The sequence below is a fragment of the Desmodus rotundus genome, chromosome 3 (genome assembly GCF_022682495.2).
Source record: "Desmodus rotundus isolate HL8 chromosome 3, HLdesRot8A.1, whole genome shotgun sequence".
In the NCBI taxonomy this organism is placed as follows: domain Eukaryota; kingdom Metazoa; phylum Chordata; class Mammalia; order Chiroptera; family Phyllostomidae; genus Desmodus; species Desmodus rotundus.
In genome coordinates this window covers 112,209,279-112,222,822 of record NC_071389.1, presented here as the reverse complement: position 1 = coordinate 112,222,822, position 13,544 = coordinate 112,209,279, and the positions used below count along the sequence as shown (strand labels likewise).

The 13,544-nt window shown below is 38.2% G+C and overlaps 1 protein-coding gene across 18 annotated transcripts in view; it reads right to left on the bottom strand.

The window, feature by feature from the left end:
• Positions 1 to 13,544, bottom strand: part of ERC1 (ELKS/RAB6-interacting/CAST family member 1) — a 536,970-nt gene that overhangs the window by 50,593 nt on the left and 472,833 nt on the right. For 14 of the 18 annotated variants that reach the window (XM_053920835.2, XM_053920834.2, XM_053920839.2 and 11 more), the window contains one exon: positions 2,365 to 2,553. In XM_053920835.2, coding sequence (XP_053776810.1) covers positions 2,365 to 2,553 — 189 coding nt within the window. Of the gene's footprint in view, positions 1 to 2,364; positions 2,554 to 13,544 lie in introns of those variants that run through there. The other 4 variants (XM_053920844.1, XM_053920846.1, XM_053920850.1 and 1 more) reach the window with 1 other exon arrangement.

Here is a 13,544-nt window from a genome sequence, read left to right as displayed (position 1 = left end):
AATCTGTCCGAAAAACAGATGAAAAAATGAAGCCTATGCTAAGAGAAACAAAGGAAAATGTACAGGGAACCAATAGTGATGAGAAGGAAACTGGGACTCAAATCAATGGTGTGGACCAGAAGGAAGAGACAAACATCCAACCAGAAAAGAATGAAGAAACAAGAACTTGGAAAAATGAGGAGAGGCTTAGGAACCTCCCGGACGCCTTGAAACGTTCCAACATCCGAATTATAGGGGTGCCAGAAGGAGAAGAGGAAGACCAAAAAAATGGAAAACTTATTTGAACAAATAATGAAGGAGAACTTCCCTAATCTGGCAAAGGAAATAGACTTCCAGGAAGTCCAGGAAGCTCAGAGAGTCCCAAAGAAGCTGGACCCAAGGAGGAACATGCCAAGGCACATCATAATTACATTACCCAAGATTAAATGCAAGGACCTACATCCAAGATTACTGTATCCAGCAAAGCTATCACTTAGAATGGAAGGGAAGATAAAGTGCTTCTCAGATAAGGTCAAGTTAAAGAAGTTCATCATCACCAAGCCCTTATTATATGAAATGTTAAAGGGAGTTACCTAAGAAAAAGAAGATCAAAAATAGGAACAGTAAAAATGACAGCAAACTCACAGTTATTAACGGCCACACATAAAACAAAAACGAGAGCAAACTAGGCAAACAACTAGAACATGAGGGTTGTCATTAAGGGAGTGGGAGGGGGAGAGGGGGGGAAAGGTACAGAGAATAAGTAGCATAGATGATAGGTGGAAAATAGACAGGGGGAGGGTAAAAATAGTGTAGGAAATGTAGAAGCCAAAGAACTTATAAGTATGACCCATGGACATGAACTATGGGGGGGGGATGTGGGAGGGAGGGGGGTGGGCAGGATGGAGTGGAGTGGGGGGGAAATGGGACAACTGTAATAGCATAATCAATAAATATATTTAAAAAAAGAAAAAAAGAAATTTGCTATCTTGGTCTCACCATGAAGATATTTTTTGCCCTTAGAAAGGTGAGTTAAGTCCATTGAGACATACTGAAAAACAGGACTGAGAATAAAAATACTTTTTTCTATTTCAAAGATAAGCTGTTCACAAAGAAATAATTTAATGTCAATTAAACTTTGATACATCACTATGTTAGTGCTTTAAGAAGCATTGCCTTTCTGCAAAATTTTGAAGTAAAAGCTTCTAAAATTAAAACCCATCATGCTCTCTGTTTCTAGTGGGCTTTCCTTTGCATTTTCACTGTATGGTCATTAATATCACAAGGATATATTAGGATTCAATTTAATTCCATCCTTTATACTTTTCCTCTTTCAAGAAGAAAAATTAAAATTTCTTCAGCAACACGCTAAATTTGAGAGATAGGCCTTATCTTTTCATATCAAATAAATAAGGTAAATAACTAATTAGGTGGCTAAATATATCTATTATTAGGCAATATACACTCCAGGGGAAGGAAGCATGGCTCTTAGATTCCAGTTCACATTTCTTGACCTGTGAGTTGTCACTGCTGTATTTAATATCACACTATGAGAGGTTTTGTATTAAACACAATTTTCCTTCATGTATTATGAGTAACAGATAATGTTTTAACAAATAGGAAGTATTTGGCTGAAGAACAATATATAGCTTCAAATCCTGATGAAGAGTTTTAGTAAATTTACAACACTTAAAATAGAAAAAAAGGAGATTAGAACTAATGTTTTAAAACCCGTTCTATTTCTCTTTTTCTAAGTGTTCATTCAATTTTTCTTTCTTTCACTTTGCATATCTGCTCTCTATTCCTGTCTTCGTTCTGTTTTCTTTCTTTAATTCATAGTTTTTGTCTCCAGACTAACCTTCTCATTTATTTGTTGAACTAAAAAAAATCACAACATAAAAAACGTGAGTCAACAGGTAACAGTGATCAGAAAATACAGCATGGGGATGGTAACCTAAACTAATTCATCTAATGGTTCTTTTCTTAAAAACTTAGTATGTTGTAACCCATAGTTCCCTAGAGACAAGTAAAGATACATGCTACTGACTTGTCAGAAATCTCTTACCCAAGTATCCTTAACTCAGACGTTCCTTCAGTGGCTGTAATTATTAGTGGCCACCACTTCTATGAAATAATGCACGGCATGTGACAGATTGTCCTTTGCCCTCTTCCATCTAAATTACCCTTTCTGATACTTGAGCAAGTTATACTGAGGGAAGAATGAAGTAGCACTTCCTTCAAATGGTAATTCCAATATCTGTTGAAGAATTAACCAATGCTAAGAATCTTGAATATGAGCACTAAATTCTCAAGGTAGCTCCTATTACAACAACTTAAGTAGCAGTTGAGTTTTAGTAGGGTCTTATCAACGTTCAAGCGACTTACCTGTTCCTGGGTCATCTTCTGCAGCTCGTTCTCCCAAGTTGCCTGGTCATCATCCAAGTGATAGGAAGCTGGTGTAGTGAGCCCACGAAGGATCAGGGGGTCTCGGTCATGGCAGAGGGCTGTCAGGTGTCCAATATACAATTTTAATTTGCTTCTATTTTGGTCAAGTTCTAAGAGGGGCTGGATGATCTGGGGTGAAAAAAAATGAGGTAAGTCAAAGTCAATCTGAAATGAGAAGTTTATGTATCTTTATGCCTCTCAAGTCAGAGAAAACTGACCAAAGACTAAAGCTCTTCTAATGACTATTTACATCTTCAGGATTATAAAAAGAAACAGTCCCACATACCTGCACACTTAGTGTCACACCTGACCACCATCCTGGGAGACAGGTAGGGCATGTTGGCTTAGTGTATCAATATGAGACTAAACGTGCGTACTTTGGGAGGGGATTAAGCAAAGGACTAATGTTTATACAGGGATGACATTCCTGATAAAGACTCCAGTTACCTCACAATTTCTCTCCCCATTTACTTATGAGTAAGTTACAAAATACGGCTAGTGAAATTTGCTCATCTGAAAAACAGGACAACATATACTTCATGTGTTCCTCCATCTCTAGAATGGAAGAAAAATTCTGTCTCTGGAGAAGGTGCATGTTTTCCTTGGCCAAGAGATGTGATGAGTGTACTCATCACTAATCTGCCGCATCCTGGCTTAAGCTCCTCTCGTTCATTTCACAGGGGTTATCTGATATTCTTTTAAAACAGTGATTGATAAATCCTTATATAACACCAAACACCGGACTCAGTGTTTGGTGTCAAGGACTCTGAAATTCTCTCAGTTGTAAGGTTGGTTCTACGTTTTTCCTGAATAACAGTCCTGCTCTGCTTTTGTTTTTTTTTTTTGAAATATTAAATCCCCTTTGCCCGGCATGAACAACTTCCCTTTGACTGCCTTTGGAAGCACATTAAATGACAGATGACTTTTGCCCCAGAATTTCATTTAACAGCTCTCATGACAATACTCTGGTCAGGTACTTGGTAGTTGGTCAAAGCCTGGGGTGTTTAGGAACAGTTGGGGCAGATCTCACATCTCAGAACTGAAATGTTAGAGCAGCATCTGCTTGACACACAGCAGCTGTGAGAGCTGCGAAACATGGCCAAAATGCTGGCAATTCTCAGAATGTTCCCAGGGCTTGCAAGGCAGAGTCTGCACCTGCTGCACGTCACTGGGCTGGCATTTTCATCATTATTACACCTCTGACCCACCAAATGAATAGGGAGCTCAATAATCTGACTTTCAACAGTAACACAGATTTCTCCCTGGGCTCCTCAGAGGACTGGCTGCTCCTGCTGCTTTCTAGAAGTTTAAAAAAAAATTATGTACTTCTAAATTACAAAATCAATACATATTTTACTCTGAAAAACATGGAAAACTATAAAAGAAATAATAAAATAGCCTATAGATATTCCATCAAGAATGCCACCTGAGAACTTCTGGTCAAGATGGTAGCATAGGCAAATGCAGAACTTGCTTCCTTATACAACTACATCAAAATTACAACTAAACTACAGAACAACCATCACTCAGAACCACCTGATATCTGGCTTAATGGAATTCCTGCAACTAGGGAATTAAAGAAGAAGCCACATCAAGACTGGTAGGAGGGGTGGAGAAGTAGAATGTGCTGGTCCCACACCCATGTATAGTGGATAAAAATTGGGAGAGATATTTTGGCTGTGGAGGTACTGCCTGAGAAGTGAGGGGTCCCAGCTCTACACCAGGACCCCCAGCACAGGATTCCAGTGCCAGGAAGAGAAATCCCCATAACTTCTGGCTGTAAAAACCAGTGGGGATTGATGCTGAGAAAGACAGAGGGCTTCTGGAGTGCCAGGCAGTTCCTCTTAGAGGGCCCATGCACAGTCTTACGGGGACTCACTCCTTCTGAGCTCAAGCCCTGGAGCAGCAGCTTGAAAGGCCCCAGAGACATACAAGGAAGAACTAAATTGTCCAGCAGGGCAAGAACTGGGGATGGGGGCAGCTTTCTGCCAGACAGAAGTGCTGGCAGAGAGGCCATTGTTCCTATTCTGAAATCTCTCGCCCCCAACAGAGCTGGCAGGTGGGTACCATGTCTGAGACCCCATCAATCTAGCTCACACTGTTTTCCCTGCCCTGGCTCCCTGAGGCCCTGTCCCATCCGACTTTCAGGCCCACCTAAGTTGTTGGTAGTGGCTTTTTCACACAAATGGTCTGTCTTGGCTCATGCTTCAGATTTTCCTAAAATCTCTCAAACAAGCAGCATCTGGCCTCAGTGTATCCTGTACCTCCTGCTAGGTGGACCCACGCCAGGCAATAGCAGTAGCCAGCTTTGGTTCACAGCTTGGCCTTGCCTGGGCACCTCCAAACCCAGCACAAGTAGCAACCATTTGCAGACTGCTTTGTAGCTAATGTCTGGTGGTCCCAGGAAGAACACAGGTGGCAGCTGACCTTGACCTGCCCTTTCTGGAGGCCTCAGTGAACAGCTTCAGAGCACATCAAAGCACCATGACCCAACCACCTCACAAATGACACACTCAAGAATCCTGCTGAAGTAATTCCTGTTCTGTGAGGTACGCCCCTCTAGAGCTGATCCTCCACAGTGGTCAGAGGTCCGTGTTCACTGCCAGTCCTTGCAGCTGATTGGTCTGAGAGCAAATCCCTCTTACTGATGTGCCAACAGCAATCAAGACTCAACTACACCAGGACAGTGTACACAGCCAACATTGGGGGTACACCTCGAGGGCCCGGCTTGAGTGATTGGGGAGGCTGGGCCACTGGACTGTATAGAACACCTAATGTGTACATTAGGCCACTCTATCAAGCTTGGGAGATGTAGCCACTCTACCTAATAAATAGAAACAAACACGGGGAGGCTGCTAAAATGAGGAGACAAAGAAACATGTTCCAAATGAAAGAACAGAACTCCAGAAAAAGAACTAAACAAAATGGAGACAAGCAATCTACTAGATGCAGAGTTCAAAACATTGGTTATATGGATGCTCAATGAACTTAAACTTCAACAGTATAAAAAAGGACCAATCAGAAATGAAGGATACACTAACTGAAATGAAGAATAATTTACAGGGAATCAAAAGTAGAGTAGATGAAGCCAAAAAGGAAATCAGTGACTTGGAATATAAGGAAGCAGAAAACACCCAATCAGAACAGCAAAAAGAAAAAAGAATCCTCCCTAAAAAATGAGGACAGTGTAAGGAGTCTCTGGGACAACTTCAAGTGTACTAATGTTTGCATGATGGGGTGCCAGAAGGGGAAGAGAGAGAGTAAGGAATTTGAAAAATAATGACAGAAAACTTTCCTAAGTTGGCGAAGGAAATAAACATACCAGTGTAGGAAGTGCAGAGAGTCCCAAACAACATGAACCCAAAGAAGCCAAACCAAGACACATCATAACTAAAATGTGAAAGGTTAAAGACAAAGAGAGAATCTTCAGAGCAGCAAGAGAAAAGCAGTTAGTTACCCATAAGGGAACTCCCATAAGACTGTCAGCTGATTTCTCAATAGAAACTATGCAGAAGGGATTGGCAGGAAGTATTCAAAGCGATGAAAAGCAAGAACCTACAACCTGCATTATTCTACCCAGCAAAGCTATCATTTAGAATTGAAGGACATATAAAGAGCTTCCCAGACAAGAAATAGCTATAGGAGTTTATCACTGCCAAACCAGTATTATTTGAAATGTTAAAGGGTCTTCTTGAAGAAGAAAAAGGATAAAAAATATAAACAATAAAATGGCAGTAAGTACATACCTATCAACAGCTGAATTTAAAAAACAAAATAAACAAGTAGAACAACAACAAAATACCACTTGAAACATTTTAGTAATTTTTTTCCAACTTTTTAAAAAAGATTTTATTTATTTATTTTTAGAGAGGGGAAGGGAGAGAGAAAGAAAGGGAGAGAAATATTAATGTGTGGTTGCTCCTCAAGTGCCCCCTACTGGAGACCTGGCCCACAACCCAGGCACATGCCCTGACTGGGAATCGAACCAGCTACCCTTTGGTTCACAAGCCGGTGCTCAATCTACTGAGCCATACTACCCAGGGCCCAAGTTTTTAAATAACTTACATTAATCAACTTCTAATACTGTCAGACTTCACATTTACTTGATATATTGTTTACCAATTTAATGTTATATTGTGAGTACTCTTCACAATGTTACATTATTGGAAATCATGATTTTTAATGGTTGCTTTATAAATATATCACATTTTGTTTATTTCTAATATTATTTCCAAGACAAAATAAAAGAGAGAAGAGCCAGGACTTAGTGGCTAAGACAATCTTTAGCCTACTAAAACATGAGAGTTCAGAGTTTAGGCCCATATATTATAATACAATACAGAAGTTAAGAATCTGACTAGAGAAACCAGAGAAAGTGAGTTATTTTAGCATTATTTTAATTTCTTAATCCCTCACATATACACAATTCTTTAAGGGCAAAGGTTAAACATTTAGGTGCTGGTGTGAAAAACTGTTGGGCTCTATAACAGACTCACAATGAGCAGGCTCAGGGCACCAGTTCTGTGCTGGCATTTCTTCCCCATGCTATGATAGGCATATCAACACTGCCAATCTCTGGAGGAAGAGACTGGTTCAATGAAACTGAGGATGTGGAGAGTGGGAAACTGAACAGTTTTTCACAAACAACATTAATCTCTCTTCCTCTCAAAAAAACTATTTCTGAAAACAAATGCATACACTGTGGAAAGTTCAGAAAGAATTCCAAAATGTAATCTTTAAAGGCAATATTCTTTTAAATGCATGTACAATTTGCCCTTCAATAACTAAACTGTCTAGTCATGGTTCAACTACCATATCCCTCATGCCTCCAAGCAATGCTGCCCTATTTTAATTTCCTTTTTTTTTGAGCTTGGACTTGTCCATTTCTCATAGGCACATTGATAAAAAAGATAGAAAAATCACTTTTGGGATTTCCACTGGGTGTGTGCAACTGACTGCCATCTGTGTGCGTGCCTGTGTGTATGGCTGCCATTCCATCTGGGCTGTGAGGCTGCCGAGACGGTTTAGGTAATTACAGTTTGAATTGGGGAACCGGCATAACATAGTATGACCAGTGAGGGAAGGGGACATTGTTATAAATGGTAATAATCAAAAGGTCAGATTTCTCACAGTAAAATGGGAAGACAGAAGCTTGTTACTTTATGACTGTGAATGAAAAAAATTGACATTTTAGGTCCCTGTTTTTAGAGATGAATTTTAAGCTGATTTAAATGCATTTCATGCTGTAGTGCTAACTGTTTAGAAAACACTATAGTGTTTTGCACTGTAATTTTTCAAAGTCCAACTGAATAGTTAAAAAAATGATAGAATTTGAAATTTTTTTCCTAGGACAAAAATCTATTCTATGCAATGGCCAAGATGTCTGTTCTTTCTTCTCATGTCAAAGAGAATTGCTTTCTAAAAAACAAAAACAAAAACCTATAGTTTACTATGTGAGAGTATATGAAACTGCCCAACTAGCATGGTTCCCAAATCTATCCTTAAAAAAAACCACTCTGGCCTCTCTGACAAGCCACATTTAACTATGTCAATCATGTGGGAAATGCCCTTATCTCTTCCCCTGACCCTCAATCTAACTTGGGTAGGCCACTTAGAAAAGAAATTGCTTTTCCCACAAGGCAGAACTGCCACTGCCTAATCTCAAGAGGGAAGAGGGAAACTTGTCAAGGAAAAAAGGATGCCTTACAGAATCCATAAGTTATGTCTTTCATCCTCATACAACTTCAGTGCACTGGCAAGGAGTCCTCCCCAAAAGGATCAGAAATGTGGTCAAGTCACATTAGTTCTATAGCTTTGCAGAACTAAAGTTAAAAAATGAACTTATTAACACAACCTCTAAAAACCCCCCTAAAAAAACTCCATAACCTCTGCTTGTATCAAATATAATGCCAAAACAGCCATATTCTCCCAATCCTATGTTTACCACGTTGTTAAGGAAAGTAATTTAAATTATAAAAAGGGACAAGAGATTTTTGGTTAATGTATTAAGAGCTTTTTTTTTTTTTTTTTTTTTTTGGCGAGGATTTATTTGCTTATGTATTATATCCTGAAAGTGGCTTTAGAGACCAGCATTGGATGACACATGGTGACAGAGGACACTGATCTTCCCAAAGGGTTTATTAACCTTTTTTCTTACATAAGGTTTGGTGGCTAAGGACTTTTGAAGATAGATGAGTTGCTCCTGCACTGTCTCATACAGATTTAACTGGAAATTCTAAGTACTCTGTTTATGTAGCCCATTTATCTATGAGATCTGAATATACTTTCTTAGAACTTCTGGCTTCTCAATACCAGGATGGAATGCGCAGAGCCAAAGGCCCCTAATGTGTTCCTTATACAGCCTGCTTTTCTCTTCCCACTCTACTGTCTGTGTCACTCACTCTAAGTATAGGTTAGTAGGTGGCAACACATTGTAGAAACTCACTTTGAGAGGAATGGAATATCTGCATCACAAAGACTGACAGGTGCTGAAAATTATTTGGGACTTAAGGTATTTGCCTTTAGAGTACTGATGTTTTGTTGTTTGAAAGATGCTACTTTTTTAACGCTAACATTTACTGATCATTTACTGTATTCCTGGCAAATTATTTTTATATTTTCTATGATTCTTCTGTATTTAGATCATTGCCCTTAATTGGCTACAAAATCTTTTTGTTCTTCCACCTGTGGAGTTTTCAGAGGCGAGTTCAACTGTCCACATAATAACTATATATATGCTAGTGGTAGTACTGGCTGTTCATTGGGCTACCATTACACTTCTGTCCTCCAATGTAGGTCCATCAAAAAAGTCCAGAACAATTAACATATTAACTTCTCAGAGACATTATTCTCTTAATGGTATTCTTGTCCAGAGACCCCAGCAGAGAGCTAAATTCTAAAAGGTAAAAAAGGAGGCAAAAGAATAAAATTCATCCGTCTCAAAGTCTTTTTCCCCTTAATAACTAAATTTATCTTCTTGGTCAATGACATACATCAGGATGAGAAAGATGAAGGGCCGTGTTAAGTCTCTTCACAGAGGTTTAGAGCTTTGTGTATGTTCTCACTTAAGTACAGCTATTTTGTGAAAGAACAGTGTTTTTAAAAAATATAGTAAGCCTTCGTAAGATTTTTACTACATTAGTCAGACATACTGCAAGTCAAATCACATATATTTAAACTAAAAAGTTATATAATTCACTTAACCAACATTTAGTGAATGCCACTGTACCATGCTGTATCCAGGTTTAGCTGACGGGAATATCAGAAATAAGAGGCGATCCCAATTTACATTTAAAAATCATGAAATAATAGAACTAATGTGTTGAGTGTATACTAGAATTAAAATGCATAAATTCATGATTTCTTTGTTTTAACTTTAACTTTGAAGTTTACTTGAAGCAAACACTTAAATTGCTAAATAAGCCTCTTTGCCTTGAGTTGAGGCTTAGTTTGACTTTGTCTTCATATGTAAAATTATGAAATTCAACAAGTTTTTTTATTCTTAATGGTCTCTGAGATCCAACCTTTTAATCAGCCTTCGCATTTGAAGCACAAACAGAAGGATATTAATGGATTCCTAAATGTTTTTGGTGTTATGCTCCTTACTCATTCTTAACCCTAACAATAACAAAAAAAAAATTTGAAAATAGTCCTTATTTTATACTTCTCTTGCAAGAGATACACTGGACAAAAACAAACCTACCTAGTCTACACCCTCTTAATAACATATAAAGAAATCAAAACTTTGGAATAGGTTTTAAGGTACACCTATATAATCTCCATAAAAAAATCTTATTGTTAACACTGAGAATCTGGAAAGTTTCAGTAGCTTGAGAGTGAGTTTGAGGGCTTAGCTAGAGAGCTACAGTTATGGAAAAAAATATCTATTATAACACAGCTGTGTTTCTTTTAGGAATACGTAAAAAATCTCCTAAAATTTCAGAAAAATTAAAAGATAACTTAAAGTTAAAGGCAAGGCACTTCAGAGCTCCAAATCCTAATCCCCATTTCAAAACTATTTTTCTTTTATATCTATTTGACTCCCCAAACAAATTTTATAAAGTGTGACTATCTTACATTTCTCTTCCAAAACAGAAATAAAAATCAGGCAAAAAGCAAAAAATCCAGAATAATGTTACTTATACTACAAATATTTACTAAGTACTTAGAATATTAGTTGTATACTAAACAGAGTCCCTTCCTCAGCATCCCTTACAGATGACTTACTATTACTACTAGTTAATAAAACATTTGGACCAGGAAATCACTTAGGATCCATTAACTTTCTCATTTCCCTTATCTATATTCTGGTGCTAAAGATTCTTTCATCAAATTTTAGGCTTTTGTGTTTATCTCTACACTATTTCCGGCAAGAATTCTGGTAAGTTGGTTTATCAAGAATCTCTCATCCTCACCCTCACACACTGCTGGTGGGAATGTAACTGGTGTAGTTACTATGGAAAACAGTACGGATGTTCCTCAAAAAATTAAGAATAGAGTTACCATATGACCCAGCAATCCCTCTCCTGGGTATCTACTTGAAAAGTTTAAAAACATTTATTTGTAAAGACATATACACTCCTATGTTCATTGCAGCATTATTAATGGTGGCCAAAACAAGAAAACAACCAGTGTCCTTCGATGGATAATTGGATAAAGAAGATTTGGTACAGATATTCAATGGAATACTACTCAGCCGTAAGAAAAGATGAAATACTGCCATTTGTGACAGAACATGGATGGATCCTGAGAATATCATGCTGAGCAAAATACGTCAGATGGAAAAAGTCAAGAACCATATGATTTCACTCAAACGAGCAAACACACACTCACAGACACAGACAACAGTATGCTGGCTCCCAGAGAGAAAGTGGGGCGGGGGAGGTAGAAAGGGTAAAGGGGGTCAAATATATGATGACAGAAGGAGACTTGACTTTGGGTCATGAACAGACAATGCAATATACAGATGATATAGAATTGTACACCTGAAACCTGTATAATTTTATTAACAATATCATCCAAATAAATTTAATGATACCCCCCCCCCCGAATATCCCATGCTTGATATTTCATCAATCTCGATATCTGACAAGATTCTGTGTCCTCCACCATCTCCTAAGTGCTGTCTGGTCACTCTGGCCTGTCCTAAGGAAGAATTCCGTGAGGTCTGTTTAACCAGAATCCCCCTTATCCCTGATGTTTCCACTTAGTAAATGTCTATACACTGACCTCCACCACTTCCTTGGCAATAAATTCTCACTTTTCCTTGTATTCAGAGTTGAGCACAATCTCTCCCCAACTAAAAATCCCCTTGCAGTGGTCCCTATACCTACCACAACTGTCCCGAATAAAGAAAGTCTGCCTTACTGTTCTTTACCAAGTAAATAATATTTTTTTTAACACTGGGTAAATGAGAGGAATAATAAATACTCATTTACCACTAGGAATTCAGGTCCAGGGACCTCTAGGTTGACAAGAGAAAAATTCTGAGATGTCCTAAATTAAATTACAGCAGGTGGGGAGAGAGAGAGAAATAGACAAAAGTAGTTCCCATTAACAGCTGTGGACCAACTAACACTATAGGGCCCACATTCCTGAATTCCATTCCTTGGAGCTTTGAATCAACTTCCAAGGGGCCATCTGTATTTTTTAAATTATGTATTGGTTTTGGGTATACTGCGCAGTGGTTAGACAAGCATGTGCTTTACACAGTGTCCCCCTTGATATTTCCAGTACCCCAACTGGCACCACACATCGTTATCACATTATTGACTATATTTACCATGATTTACTAACTTCCCTGTAACTATTTTGTAGCTATCAATTTGTCTTCCTAGTCTCTTCACCACTTTCACCCCTCTGCCATGTGGCACCTACCAGTTCTCTCTCTCGGAGACTATTTCAATTTTGTTTGTTCATTTATTTTGTTCTGCAGATTCTACATATCAGTGAAATCATATGGTATTTCTCTTTCTCTGACTGGCTTATTTCACTTAGCACAATACCCTCTAGGTCCACCCATGCTGTTGCAAAGGGTACGATTTCATTTTCTAAAATTCCATTATATATATGTAGCATAGCTTTTTTTATCCACTCATCTATTGACGGGTACTTGGATTGCTTCCATAGTTTGACTATTGTAAATAATGCTGCAATGAACATAGGGGTGCATATATTCTTTTGAATTACTGTTAAATCCCAAGAGGCCATCTAAAAAGAAGTAACCAGCCACCAGACACCACATCCTGCTTATGCATGAACTTCAGAACTTGCCCAGCACCAATCAATAGTAAATATTCTTCCTGAAGGACTGTGCACCTTCCTTAAGAACTGCCTCCCTTCACTTTTCCCCACCCACCTACCTGCAGCCAGTGCAAATTCTTTCAAAACAATTTAAACTTTTCTTCCTCAAAACATAGTTTATATACAGAGGTGGACAAAAACAGGTTTCCAGTTTGAAGTACACCAGCGCTGTTCTTGTATTACTGTATATTAATCGGTGTATTATTGTATAGTTATTGTACTGTATTAACTGGAAACCTACTTTTGCCCACCCCTGTATATAAAAGAGCCCGTGAACTCAAGGGCAGAGGATACGCTGCCTTCTCCACCTAGCCCTGCTGCTGATGGCTTGGACTGCACTCCTAGGACCTGTCCTTTCCTGGCTAGCATTTGGCTCAATAAACCCTTTCTTTCAGAAAAGCTTTCTGCCATGAAATTTTTTTTTTAACAAGGTCACCGAGAGGAATAGATGCTAATTAGAAATCTTACTACAAATAGAAATATCTTGTTCTGAGAGTAACAACCAAAGCTCTCAGACTTAAAGGGCTTTATGGTTTGTTACAGTGCAGGTGTGTCTATAAAAACTATAAAAGGCTACAGGTTCTGCAATATTAAAAAAAGTGGGAATCATTTATAAAAATAATGGAGGATCATTTTCTTTTATACAGCTCAGAAATCTGTAGTCAATTTATCTTGAAGGATACATTATCACCCCAGCAAAACAGAATAAAAGATTCTCAATTTCTTGATACAGATATGAAGAGAAAAAAATTCTGTACTCAAAATTGTAAGGAGATAGGAAACAGGGTTTAGAATAAAATAAATATTAAAAATAAACA